Source organism: Xenopus laevis, chromosome 5S, assembly GCF_017654675.1.
Source record: "Xenopus laevis strain J_2021 chromosome 5S, Xenopus_laevis_v10.1, whole genome shotgun sequence".
NCBI classification, from domain to species: domain Eukaryota; kingdom Metazoa; phylum Chordata; class Amphibia; order Anura; family Pipidae; genus Xenopus; species Xenopus laevis.
Window position 1 is genome coordinate 114203021 of NC_054380.1, and position 14870 is coordinate 114217890.

Sequence of the window (14870 nt, forward strand, 5' to 3'; positions counted from 1 at the left end):
CACTATTAACTGATGCGTTTTGAAAAAATGACAAGCTTTATACTTACCTGTCATTGTGTTTTGGTTTCCAGAACAGAATGTATCGTGCGGGAACTGGAGCTGCAGGGTAGAATCACAGCTCTAGATCTAAATCCTGAAAGGACCCAGCTGCTTAGCTGTTCTCGGGATGACCTTATCAAAATCACTGACCTGCGTGCCAATGCTGTGCTGCAAACCTTCAGGTATTGCACAATGAGTGGGTGAAAAGAACAATTATATTAACTTCTTTTCTGCAAAACACTTTTTTTCTCCTTAGTGGTGTTGCTTTTACGGACACTGGTTACATGTGCATACTAATGCATTACTGGTTGCATTGAAGTGTAACATTGGGAAGTTTGCAAAAGTCCAGTTGTACAGGAAAGTTATTAGTACAACAGATGTTAGTGCCAGACATTTGGTGCATTAGTCTTTATTTAAGGGATACATCTATATTTCATTTCCTTACAATCCCTAGTTTTGTTAATAGTTTTTGCAATAATGTGGTAAAGACTTTGGTTTTGATCCTTTTTCTTGTCTTGCCCATTGGCTGCACACCAGTGGGAAATGTACAGAAGTAGTCATTGTAATGCATTATACGTATGGGAGTGTGCTTTCTACAAAGGGATGTGCAGGAAAAACACTGCTTTTGTAATTTACTTCTAATATAGTTATCTATTATTTGTATTTAATTGGTTTAGGGGAAGGGCACACAGGCAGATTCAGGGGATATGAGTCGCCCCGGCGACAAATCTTCTCTTCTTTGGGCCGACAATCTCCCAGAACTGCCTTCCCACCGGCTATAATGAAAAATCGCCAGCAGGATGGCACTCGTGGCGCTTCGTTTTCCCAAAGTCGCCTGAAGTTTCCTCGTGAGGCGACTTCAGAAAACGAATCGCCGCGTGTGCCATCCCACTGGCGATTTTTTCATTATAGTCAACGGGAAGGCAGTTCGGAGAGATTTTTGCCCCGAAGAAGAGGCGATTTGTCGTCGAGGTAACTAATCTCATCGAATTTGCACGTGTGCCCTTACCCTAAAAGGGGTTTTAGTGATCACTGTAGTTCTTCACAAAAGGGCTTTTTTAAAGATCTAAATGCCTTCTTTGCCAGTGTTCTAAAAATGTATGATTTTTTTTTTTTTTTATCGCTTCTGTGTGAAGGAAAGTCTTATGATATGTTACCTTTTTCAGTGCCCCAGGCTTTAAGTGTGGATCAGACTGGACTCGGGTTATATTTAGGTAAGTTTACACATGCACAAACCTACATGCTTAACACAGACACAAAGGAAACTTACCGTGACTACAGTAGTGTTAAAAGAAAAAAATAGTTACACATGAACTCTTGTCTTGCCCTCACACGTTTATTCAAGTACACATAGTCATTCTCACAAAACGCTGTCAAAGAACGGAACACGCTGAAAGAAAGACCATTGCCCGGAGACCAAGGAGCGCATAATCAACTACTGGTAGAGCCCAAACCACTCTGGTCACGTGGTACAATACATACGTCCATTAGATGCGCACCTAGAGCTCACCAAATTGCAGGATACAGCTAGTGTGTATAATAAAATCCACATTTATTTATTATTCCATTAAGAGCATTATATGGACACACACATAAAGCAGGCAGGGGAGAGCACGGCTCAGAAGCCAGTGTGCCCTCTGCTGCAATAACCCTTACAGTGGTGTGAAAAACTATTTGCCCCCTTCCTGATTCCTTATTCTTTTGCATGTTTGTCACACAAAATGTTTCTGATCATCAAACACATTTAACTATGAGTCAAAGATAACACAAGTAAACACAAAATGCAGTTTTTAAATGAGGGTTTTTATTATTTAGGGAGAAAAGAAATCCAAACCTGTGTGAAAAAGTAATTGCCCCCTGAACCTAATAACTGTTTGGGCCACCCTTAGCAGCAATAACTGCAATCAAGCGTTTGCGATAACTTGCAACGAGTCTTTTACAGCGCTCTGGAGGAATTTTGGCCCACTCATCTTTGCAGAATTGTTGTAATTCAGCTTTATTTGAAGGTTTTCTAGCATGAACCGCCTTTTTAAGGTCATGCCACAACATCTCAATAGGATTCAGGTCAGGACTTTGACTAGGCCACTAGTCTTCATTTTGTTTTTTTTCAGCCATTCAGAGGTGGATTTGCTGGTGTGTTTTGGGTCATTGCCCTGCTGCAGCACCCAAGATCGCTTCAGCTTGAGTTGACGAACAGATGGCCGGACATTCTCCTTCAGGATTTTTTGGTAGACAGTAGAATTCATGGTTCCATCTATCACAGCAAGTCTTCCAGGTCCTGAAGCAGCAAAACAACCCCAGACCATCACACTACCACCACCATATTTTACTGTTGGTATGATGTTCTTTTTCTAAAATGCCGTGTTACTTTTACGCCAGATGTAACGGGACGCGCACCTTCCAAAAAGTTCAACTTTTGTCTCGTCAGTCCACAAGGTATTTTCCCAAAAGTCTTGGCAATCATTGAGATGTTTTTTTAGCAAAATTGAGACGAGCCTTAATGTTCTTTTTGCTTAAAAGTGGTTTGCGCCTTGGAAATCTGCCATGCAGGCCGTTTTTGCCCAGTCTCTTTCTTATGGTGGAGTTGTGAACACCAGGGCCGCCATTAGAAATCACGGGGCCCCGTACAACAAAATTTTTGGGGCCCCCTGGGCCCCGCCCACACTGACGACCAAGCTCCACCCCATATCCCGCCCACTCCACATCGCAGTTAAAAGACCACACAGACATCAGCGCTAAAAAAGTAACCCCCCCCCCCCCACACAAGTTGTAAAAAGCTATTGATGGTCCGGGCCCCCTTATAAAAAATTGGGGCCCCAAAAAAATTTAATTTTTTTTTTTTTTTTAAAAAAACATTGGTGGCAGGGGCCCCCTTATAAGTTAAAAACAAATTGGGGCCCCAAAAAAAAATTTGAAAAAAACTGGTGGCAGGGGCCCCCTTACAAGTCAAAAAAATTTGGGGCCACCAAAAAGAAAACTAATTTTTTTTTTAAAAAAAAAAAACAAAACAAAAAAAACAATGGTGGCAAGGGGCCCCTTACGAGTTAAAAAAAAAAATTGGGGCCCCCAAAAAAAAGTTTTAAAAAAAAAAAAAGATTGGTGGCAGGGGCCTATAGAATATTAAAATAATACATTGGTGGCCAGGGGATTAAAAAAAAACACACTGGTGTTCAGTAGGATTGAACTCATGGCTTCAGTACTTCAACTTCGCCTCCTTTCGTGACTTCGGGTCTTTGCGCTGCTTCAGGGCTTCGGCTGTTTTCGTGACTTCAGGTCTTTTCGGCGCTTCGTGACTTCGGCTTTTTCCGTGACTTCGGGTCTTTTCGGCGCTTCGGCTTTTCGGCACTTCCGCATTCGGCACGCAAGACGTACGGCTCGGGCGCTCGTAAGGGGGGCCCGGATCTTCAAAAAATGCAGCGCTGCCGGGCCCCCCTTCATGCCCGGGCCCGGTACGCTTGTCCCCCCTGTCCCCCCCTGATGGCGGCCCTGGTGAACACTGACCTTAATTGAGGCAAGTGAGGCCTGCAGTTCTTTAGATGTTGTCCTGGGGTCTTTTGTGGCCTCTCGGATGAGTTGTCTCTGCGCTCTTGGGGTAATTTTGGTCGGCCGGCCACTCCTGGGATCGTTCACCACTGTTCCATGTTTTTGCCATTTGTGGATAATGGCTCTCACTGTGGTTCGCTGGAGTCCCAAAGCTTTAGAAATGGCTTTATAACCTTTGAAATTGAACTCAGGTGTGATAAACCGCAGTTAAGTTATTTTTTAACAAGGGGGGCAATCACTTTTTCCCACAGGCCCATGTAGATTTGGAGTTTTTTTTCTCCCTTAACGTAAACCTTCATTTAAAAACTGCATTTTGTGTTCAATTATGTTATCTTTGACTAATAGTTAACGGTTTTTGATGAGCAGAAACATTTAAGTGTGACAAACATGCAAAAGAATAAGAAATCGGGAAGGGGGCAAATAGTTTTTCACACCACTGTAGTTCTCCAAACTCAACATTAAAAATCACTGCACTAAGCATCAAGACATCTAGGATACAGACATGCAGGAAAATTCAGAAACCTGCATATAAACACCAGTAAATAGAGTAAAGGGAGAGGGTGCATCGTATATGAATAGATAAATAATTGATATGTTCAGAATACAGTTCCAAAATTCTCCAGATTTTATAATATAAATATCCAAAAGACCAAGAACCACAACCCTCATAAAATACGGTAGACTCACAAACGCGGTCATACCGTGCTTTAATTCATCTTGCTGGATGTCTGATATATTTGACTGGCAATATCTTTTGTATTTACTGTAACTGCAGTTTCACACAAAGCTTAAAGATAACACATTTGTGATAATTCAGCAGAATTCTTATTCGACCGAATCCTTCTGCCCAGGCCGAACGGAATACAAATTATCCTATGTAAATTGGGGAGGGAAATTGTGTGACCTTTTTGTCACAAAGCAAGGAAGTAAATGTTTTGCCCTTCCTATCCCTAATTTGCATATGTGGATTTGGTTCGGCCGAATCTTTCAAGAGGTATTCAGAGGTTCGGCCGAATCCAAAATAGTGGATTCGGTGCATCCCTAGATAATTCTGGGGACCCGTCACCCAAAAAAAATATTCAAAATCTTATTTTATCAGATTAGTCAAGCAAAATTAACTTTAATTACACTATATAAATTATTTGAATATTGTTTCCTTCAGTCTGGGAATTCATAATTATAGCAAGCAGGCAGCAGCCATTTTGTGGACACTGTTATTAAGGCAAGCCTTGTATCATCTCAGAATCTTGTTTGTGCACCAGAATGGGGGACCTGATGTCCATCCCCATGTACTGGCTACATAATTATATGGTAAAGAGAACTGGGGGAATGTGTGGGGAGCAGTGACATCTAAGAAGTGCTGAATTGAAAGTAATTGTCTGCCCCGCCTCTATGCCACTGGCATAGAGGAGGGACAGACAATATTTGATTGACAGTTGAGTTTTTTAAATGAGCTTACAACAGCTATGCATGCTTTAATAAAAAATAGAAATTGGATTTCATGTTTAATTTGAAAAGGACTTTTATTATACAGCTTTTTGTGTCTGGATGACAGGTCCACTTTAAGATTTGAAGTGAATGCTGAGAGTTGTAATTTACATAGACTTTATATAGATTTATTCACTGAGATTCTGAGTGCTGTTTATGGAGGTACTTCTTCTGTTCTTAACATCCCTCTTTGGTTATTTAGCCCTGATGGCAGTTATGTGTCGGCTGGTTCGGCAGAAGGAACACTTTACTTCTGGAACGTCGTCACAGGAAATGTGGAGAGGATGTTTAGCAAGCACCATAGGTAAGACTGTAGCACGATCATGCCACAATGTAGCTGGGAATGAATACTGTAAAACTACTAACTGATGCAGAGGGCACAGAGGGCACAAACCATTCAACTCATAAACACTTATGTGAAACATATGCCTAGATTGAATATACTGGTAGGGGGCGCTTTATAACCGTCTTTAAAGGAAATAGTCTTTGTAGAAAAAAGCCCAAGTTCCAATTAAAGTTGCATTCTGTGGTCCCAGCAGGGACCATCAATTTATGGGGTGCTGCCCCTATACCAACGCGTTCTGTCACTCAAGGTGACTTCAGGGTTAAAAAATAAATATAATGCCTCTTAACATAAAAATTTCTAGAGGCAGAAAAGTTCTCTGCTATCCAGCAGTCATATCTGTCTAGACTGATCAATCAGTAGCAGAAACCTTTTGAACAGCACCAACAACTTTTCTTGTGGTTAAAAAGCCTTTATTAATGCTTTTGTGGGCATCACAGCAACGTTTCAGGCCTTGTGGCCTTTTATCAAGCTTGACTGATCAATCAGAACATTAATTTGCCTATTTTTCCAAACATGCTGTAAATTCCAGGGATTGATCTGAGAGCCAGAATCCAAAGTTATTTCTCTTGCTAATTGGGGACATCACCTGCTGCTCTTTGTCACCTGTTGTAAAAAAAATTCCATTAAACCACCACAGCCGTTCACTCTGGATTTGTGGAACAATTGTACTGCCAAACCCTTCCAATACACACACACCACACACAATAGTGTATGTCCTGCCTCTAGGACACATGTTAAGTCTAAACTGCATGGGAAATAGATATCTGGTGCAGACCATCACATTAGTCTGGGTAATGCATCCTTGAAGTAGTTCTGTTTCTTCCAACTGTGGACTTTGTCAATCTGCAACTGTGAAGGCTAACATTTTTAGTGAAGTTTGCCCTTCAAATTAAGCAAAGAACAAAGTCTTAGTCCTACTTAGTAGTTTTTAGAACCCCTCAGTCATTGTGTCCACTGGCAAGTTAAACAGAATGATTTTAATTATTGCCTTTCAGAGGTACTTATTGTTTTAGCTTACATGGTTGTATCTATTTATATATTGAATAAATGGATGTTCTTTTGGCAGGGCCCTTTTTCTTTTTTTTTTCTTTTTTTTTTTTTAATTTTGAGTATTTATATAACCATTTTTGGTAAAGGCCTATGGAATATGTTGGTACATGTTAAAAATCTAAACTTTGTTTTTCTATAGTTCCTCTATCAATGCTGTGGCTTGGTCATCTTCGGGGACACATGTGGTCAGCGTTGACAAAGGAAGCCGCGGCGTGTTGTGGTCGGACTTTTAATTGAATATGGGTTTTAACTAGGTCTGTGGCACAGTGAAGATGTGGCCATATGCTGCTTTTGTTTGTGATGGCTCCGAGTGCCGACACCAAGCTCTTTCTGTGAAGTCATTGATGTTTGGCAGGAAGCATGCCTGAAGATGTAGCTTGTGTTCTCTTCACTCCTTTAACAGGAGTCATTCAGATCTGTAATTCATTTAAATTGGTAAAAAATACATAAGGACACAAGTGTCTATCTGACCTTTTGCTTCAAAGACTTCCACGTGACTTTTTAAACCGCTATAAATGGAAAACTCTGCCGTATCTTGTGTAACGTCCTCTGTTTACCGCTAAAAACCAATTGATACAAGTGCATCTGTCCTGTCATCCCCACTGCCGACATTGTCTTCTACTTCACCGAAGAAGAGCTCATCCGGATCATTGTGGTGGAAACTATAACCAGAGAAATTCTTTATTTTTCTTATTTATCCAGCAGCATCATTTTGTCTTTCATTTTTGGTTAATGCTTTAAGCAATAATAGTTGAAAACCTAAACATGAAAGGAGAGAGAACCCCTGAAAATAACCCGCTGTTCAAAGTGAATACATTGCTGCCAAGCACCCAACGCATATATATCGGCCACAAATAGGGAGCATAAATTCCAACCCCACCACTGCTGTATTGGGAAAAATTATTTAAGCAAAAAAAAAAAAAGTACTGCTCTGGGTACAGGCTTCCCACAAACATGACTTATTGCTTTAGTTGACTTCTTGGCTAGGACCAAAGACCTAAAAACATACAATCTTCTTTTCAGTTATTCTTCTTGCATATCACTCCAACCTTAATTAGGTTGGCTTGGGGTTTTAATCACATAAGAAATCCAGATTCTGGGATTTTAAGACAGACGGGCTTGTTTTAACAGATCCAGCTAACCGCACCTTGTATGGCAAGAAATGCCCAGGAATGGTTTGTTTATTGCAAGCAAACACACTGTAGTAAAGCAACAAGGCATCTACTTGATACAATGTTTACATGTTCAGAATAACATACGGTGAAGCTGAAGTTTTGGGCGGTTTCCCTCTGTTTAGAGCATGGGGGGTGGGGTAGAAATGCCTTGAATCTCCCTGCTGGTTGGCTATTGGGTTGTTTTTTTTGTTTAAATTCTTGCTAGAAGATGTTGTCATGCACACATCTTGAGATAGATATGGAGATATATTTATATTGTGTTAAACTACTTAGTGCAATATGAAATGTATTGGGTTCCTAATAATTTGATCATTTCTCTTGACGGGTAGTACAGAGTCCTGCCATAGTAGAATGGTCAGTGATCCAATACATGTATCAAATCAGGTCACTGGTAAGCCTATCTTGATCATTTACTGACAGTCCGACTGTATGAGAAATTGGTGAGTGAAATTCTACGCAGCTTTGAAGTGCTTTCATGGCATTGCTTTTTGAAGCAGGCTTTGCTGTAAAGCAGTGATCTCCCAACCAGTGGCTCATGAACAATGTTACACTCTGAATCCTTGGATGTTGCTCCCAGTGGCAGGTGCTTAATTTGAATTCCCGGCTTGGAAGCAAGTTTTGGTTTCATAAAATCAGGTTTACGGCCAAACAGAGCCTCCTGTAGGCTGCCAGTTCATATAGGGCTACCAGATATCCAATCATAGCCAATGTTTGCCATTCCCAGGAACTTTGTGCTTGTTTTGCTCTCCAACTCTTCACATTTTAAAGGAGAAGGAAAGGCTCGGGGCAAATGTTAGGCACCCCCAAGTGGTTGTATTGACTCACCTGAAACTGCCCCGGGTTATTTCAGTGAGTACCATGGAACAATCTTCTACCGTCTTCCTCCTTCTTTGCGCGTGTGCGGTAGAACGAAAAGTCGAACTTTAACTAAAAAGTTGGCTATTTCGCCCGTCTGCCCCGGAAAATTTGAAGACAGAAGAAGCCGGAAGAGGATCGCTTCATGGTGCTCAGTGGTATAACCCTGGGCCGGTGCAGATTTCTGCTGATAGGAGCTACAGCCCAGGGTTTCAGGTAAGTCAATACAATCACTTGGGGGTGCCTAACATTTTGCACCCCTAAGTGCACCAAGCCTTTCCTTCTCCTTTAAACCCCTGCTGTAAAGGATCATCAGTTCAGCTTTCATTGAATGGCCCATGGTATCATTACTAAAGAGTCCAGAGTTTTGTTTCTACGAATAGTGTCCGGTGCTTGTTCTTGCCACCGCAGCTGCAACCGTTTTGCTTATATTTTTTAAATATGAGTAAAAACATAACCCAGAATTTGCTACTTTGTTTTATTGCAAGTTTATGTAAAAAAATAAAACTCTTCTGTATTTATGTTGCACAACCCCCTCTGCTATTGCAGTGCCACCACACATACCCATGAATGGGTTTTCCTTTATTTATTATAATGATTTTGTAAATAGTAAAACTAATTATTCTATAATTAAAAACGTACCTACATTTTAGACCAACTTGCCTTATAGGCCATGTTTCTTACAGAAGGCAGAGCAGATTTTAATTCCCACACACAAGCTTTATTGGCTTCCCTGTTATGCACTGCTTGTTCCCTGTGGGTTTGAGTTCAGACAATGAGAGATTGTATCCCCCTAGGAAAGCTGCTGTTATGAGAGGTGTCTCTGCGCCATTCCTGTTGGGTTTTTATTATTTGTTCATAGCTGCTGGTTTGCACAGGCCACTTTGTAAAATAAACTTGCTGTTTTCTCTCGGCTCGAGTGTTAAGGGTTGTTTTTTAATGTAAAATCTGTAAATGTATACGATGTGTAGTTCTGAAACTAAGCGGAGGTATTCCAATTCATCAGAGCTGTGGCATTGGAAGCAACTTTTGGTACCTGGAGTTAATAATAATAATAATAATAAATACATTTAAATTGTAATGAAAACAAAGTACAAATCAGTGCAAATAGAGGATTGGATGGAGAATAAGGTAGTGCGGCTGCTTCCTATCCTGTGATTTGTTCCCAAAATCAAACACTATCTTCATCTAGCCTTTCTGTAATTTGGAGCTTTCCTGATAATGGAACCCGTACCTGTATATTAAAACAGAGGAGTCGGAGGTACCATATACGGAGGCTTTGAAGGAAGTCTCTACTTCACAGCTCTGCTCTTTTATTTCAGCCAGTGGAATTTGAGGTGGAATGTATATTTACTGTCTTTGAGACCTCTGCAAATATAATAGAACGTATTTGTTTCCATTCAAATAGATAGAAGAATAGCCAATATGGCCAATGATCAGCTCCAGATAATAGGTGTAAAGTTACCTGTGATACTGTTACAATTAGAAGAGGCCTATGTGAAGCCAATCTATCGGCAAGAAACCCCTGCAACGTGCCATTGTTGAAAAAAAGAAATGGGTTTGAATCCTCAATAAGTTTGTGAATCCACAGCGTGTGTTTCATGTGAATTAAGTGTTTAGCACAGTTAAAATCTTCAAGGCATTGGTGATTGCTGTGCATGTTGGGTGCAAGGAGGGAGTAAGTGCAAATCACTGACCGTTGTGTCTGAGTTTCATCTCACTGAGGTAAGCCACTTTTTCTTTTCTCTGAGTGTGGGGTAAGCTGGTGGATACACTTAGAAACTATATAGGGACACATTTGTAAAAGTTAACAATGGTTTTTAAAAAAAAAATTAAGGGGAGGAGTAAGTCAGGTAAATTCTGACCAGGCTTAGTGTTCTTTGGTTTGATACCTCAACAAGTTGTGACTGCACAGCGAGTGCGGGAGCTGCTTAGCGAGTGTTGCATGTGATCTAAATGTTGCATGAATTAATTATTTAGCTGTGTTAAAAAAAACCTTCAGGCGTTTAAAACTAAAAGAAGCCAGTTTTGAGGAATTGCTCTTGGGAGACTGTAAGTACCCAGTGTAAAATGCAAGTGGGTTTTCTGGTATCACTCTGTGTGTGTCTTGTCACATGTATGTGGTGTTGAAGCAGCAGTTATTTATATATATATATATATATATATATATATATATATATATATATATATATATATATATATATATATATATATATATATATATAATTTACATGTGAGAGACCCAGCTGGGTTTTCATCTTGGAATCTGAACTGCAGACTCTTAAGGGGGGGAACTTGCAGCAGCAAACTTGAGGGAGGAAAGGAGACTCGCAGAGCAACCACTGGCAGGGGCCATGGTAGTGGGGGGAGGAGAAGGGGCAGTGAAGGCTAAGGAGGGAGACAGGTTTATGACAATTAAGAGGGGACGATGCAAGTAATTGAACCCCTGGGTAATAGTGACCATAATGTGATCTCATTTAATGTCTGGTGCAAAAAACAAACACTGGGGCAACAAAAACCATGGATTTCAAAAAGGGCAACTAAGCTGGTAAACGGTATGGAAATTCTTAGCTATGAGGAAAGACAGGCCAAATTGGGGTTGAAGAGGCGCTAAAGGGGTGATATGATAACTATGTTTAAATAAATGGTGATCATATAATTAATTTATCTAATGCTTTATTTACCAGTAGGTCTTTACAGCTGACACGTGGTCACCCATTCTGATTAGAAAAAAGGAGGTTCTGTCTAAATTCTCGGAAGTGGGTTTTTTTTATTTTATAATGAGAGCTGTGAAGAATCCTCTCCCTGAATCAGTTGTACAGGCTGATACATTAGATAGCTTTAAGAAGGTGGTTGGATGGCTTTTTAGCAAGTGAGGAAAATACAGGGCTGGTGGTAAAAATGATGCTTGATGCCAATGTTATTAATAGGGAAAAATGGCAAGATTATAGGAAGGCCGGTATTTTTTTCAGAAAAGGTGGCAACCCTAGAGATGGCTCATAGTACAAGTTGATCCAGGGACTAGTCCCATTGCCATTTTGGAGTTAGGAACGAATCTTTTCCCCCAAATTGCAGAGGCTTCAAATGGTTTTTTTTTTGCCTTCCTCTGGATCAACTGGCAGTTAGGCTAGTTATAAATATACTTGAACTTGATGGATGTGTGTTTATTTTTTTTTGTTTTTTTTTTTCTTCAACCAACTTACTATGTTACATGTGCTAAAAAGGTTACACATTAAGTGGCCTAAACAGAAACGGCGCAACATTTTGTGGACTGATGAAAGCAAGATTGTTCTTTTTTGAATCTAAGGGCCGCAAACAGTTTGTCAGACGATCCCCAAAACACTGAATTCAAGTCACAATACAGAGTGAAGACACAAGCATCATGATATGGAAATGTTTCTCATACTACATCAAAATACTTAGAGGTCATGTTGCCTCATGCCGAAGAGTAAATGCCCTTGAAATGGGGGTTACAAGAAGACCATGACCCTAAACACACCAGTAAACAACCAGCAAGATTGATGTTATGGAGTGACCAGCCCAATCCCTGGACCTTAATCCAACAGAAAACGCTTGCAGTGACATGAAAAATGCTGTTTCTGAGGCAAAAGCAAGAAATGCAGAAGAAATGTGGAATGTAAGAGGTGCCAGAAGTCGGTGGACTCCATGTAACACAGATGTGCAGCAGTTCTCAGAAACAGTAATTATACAACGAAATATTCAGTGATTCAAAGGAAAGCAAATCTTGAAACATTTCAGTTTATACAGTGAATGTGTGAGTTTATAAAGGAGAATGTAGACACTGCTATTTTTTGGAATAGCCTCCTATTCCCTTATCTTCCCTTTCTGTAAATAACAGAAATGTGATAATTTTTCATGTTTTGATTTGGAATAGAATGTACAGTGTTCCCAGTGCATTTGCATGTATGGAAATAAAAGCGATTATAAGGATTTTGAGCGTTTTTTTTTCTTTACTTTTTTCAAACACACGGCTGTTATTCTGAACACAACTGTACATGCACAGTGCTTGATACATAATCCATATAATTGTCTGACACTGTTAAACACTAATTAGCCTTGCCTAATCAGGGAGATTATATTGTGAATAATCTGAGGTGCATGGTTACAAGTAGGTATGAGGTCAGGTATGCAGGAATCAGTAGAGATTTGCCATTCATTTTTAAGGTGATTGTTAAGAGTAGTGAACTTGTGAATGAGAAATGTCATATTTACTGGTTGTGAGTTTGCAGTGTGCTTGAGTGCAGTAACACAGCCAGGTGCGGATTATTGTGCAACCTGCAATGGTCTACCAACACAACTGCCGCCTGTGCCTCCCTGCCAGTTCTTGTAGAATCTGATTGTCCAATCTGGATTGCTGGATGGCTCTGATTTCATCCCTGGGCACAAAGTGCACAACAATGTGGGCTTTGGCTTTTATCACATGATGTTGCCTGATGAGCTCCCCTACACAGCAGTTGGAGGCATGACTTGGGTTTCTTTGTATCTTGCAGTGCTCTGCCATGAGCCCTACATACTGGTGGCCCAGTACTAGGGATGCACTGAATCCAGGATTCAATCTTTTTCAGCAGGATTCGGCCGAACCCTTGTGCCTGACCGAACCAAATCTGAATTTGCATATGTAAATTAGGGGCAGGTAGGGAAAATGCATGACTTTGTGTCATAAAGATTATTTTTTCTACTATCTCCCTTTGCTGTCCCTAATTTGCATATGCAAATTCGGTTCGGTATTCAGCCAAGTCTTTCACAAAGGATTTCTGGATTCGGCCGAATCCCAATTAGTGGATTCTGTGCCCAGTACTATTAAAAAAGAAATGTCCAGGCTCTGAATGTTTATCGGTGGCCTATCTGTAAACAGCCTCAGTGAAAGGTGAACATTAAAGAGACACTTTTACATGACACTGATGTAGAATAACAGAGATAACAGCCTGGGGCTCCTCATTCTGCCGCCAGTTATAGAGCTTAGCACTGGCAGGTGCAAGGCAGCACTTAAAGCCACAGACCCCCTTCTCTGATCCTAATAAATGAGCCCTACGTTGGTTTCCCATAAAGAAAAAATATTGAGAACAACGAACATCCTTTGTAGTGAACTAGAACATTTCTCTTCACTGTAGCACTTCTTCAAGGTCATGTAATAATTGGTTCCATCTTTTCAATACTATGGCCCCCAGCAGTCAAATATTTCCAAAGAGCTGAATCTCTTTCCCCAGCACATCTTGCAATATAGCATTAGGCATAACTCCTCGGAAGCACCCAGTTGGGTCCACTTGCAGCCTGACGCACGCACCCACTTTCCTTTTATGATGCTGGCCTTGCCCATACTTGCAGGCCCTTTGTTTTCCAACACTGTCCTAATCCTACTTGCTGGACCAGGTCTATTTTCAGACTGAGATTCAAAACAGGCCCTGCCACAAAGTTCCAAAAAGCCCAATACAGGCACAATATGAAGCACTGGTCTGTAGCAACTTAAAGTTTGCCAGTCTGAGTCAGGTGGACTGTCTACCTTGTGAAAGCAGCAGAGTTATGTGCCCAGTGTCCAGTGCAGTGTGTGCGCTAATGCCTCTTGTTGCCTAAACCCCAGCTCTGTCTCTAAGGTGAGCAATAACCGTTTAGTTTTACAAATGTGATTGTCTTATAGAAAGTTGTATCAGGCGAAAGAGACCTCACCGTTCCTTTTTGATAATATATATATATATATATATATATATATATATATATATATATATATATATATATATATATATATATATATATATATATATATATATATATATATATATATATATATATATATATATATATATATATATATATACTGTATGTGTGTGTGTGTTCCAGTAGAACTTTGCTCCTCTCCCAAATAAAGAGGAATCTTAACCAGGCCCAATTTTAGAAGTTGACCTCTAGTAACGAAAGTAGGACATTCCATTTTTAATCATATTTACAAAAAGCAAAAATTTTCTTTCTATGAAGATTTTTTCCACCACCTATACAAAAATGTTTTTGTTATATCAAAGGTTGGAGTAACACATTTAACAGCAATCTTCACTGCTAAAAATTTCAAATTGCCACCTTCCTACAGATCTGTGTGACTCAAAGATGCAGCTCCAGATTCACCCAGAACTGCTATTGAACACATTGTACAGAAATGCTTATATATATGAATTCTAAATTATTAATCCCTCCTGCCCAGAAATATATTGGGTTGAAGCATAGATAAATCTCTCAAACTTCACACGGGGACAGGATTGGAATTAGTGAAAAGGGAAGCAGTCGCCACCTCTCTTGCAGCTTTGACTCAATTTCCAATACATTTTACAGCGCTGTCTTTACAGGCCTGCTATTCACAGAACATC

General features: G+C 40.2%; 1 protein-coding gene across 8 annotated transcripts in view; it reads left to right on the forward strand.

The window, feature by feature from the left end:
• The window catches only part of atg16l1.S (autophagy related 16 like 1 S homeolog), a 28209-nt gene extending 18799 nt beyond the window's left edge, over positions 1-9410 (forward strand). For 7 of the 8 annotated variants that reach the window (XM_018264191.2, XM_018264192.2, XM_018264193.2 and 4 more), the window contains 4 exons: positions 72-221; positions 1206-1253; positions 5273-5374; positions 6606-9410. In XM_018264191.2, coding sequence (XP_018119680.1) covers positions 72-221; positions 1206-1253; positions 5273-5374; positions 6606-6699 — 394 coding nt within the window. In that variant the 3' untranslated portion in view covers positions 6700-9410. 8 annotated transcript variants of the gene reach the window in all.
• Positions 9411-14870: the final 5460 nt, after the last annotated feature.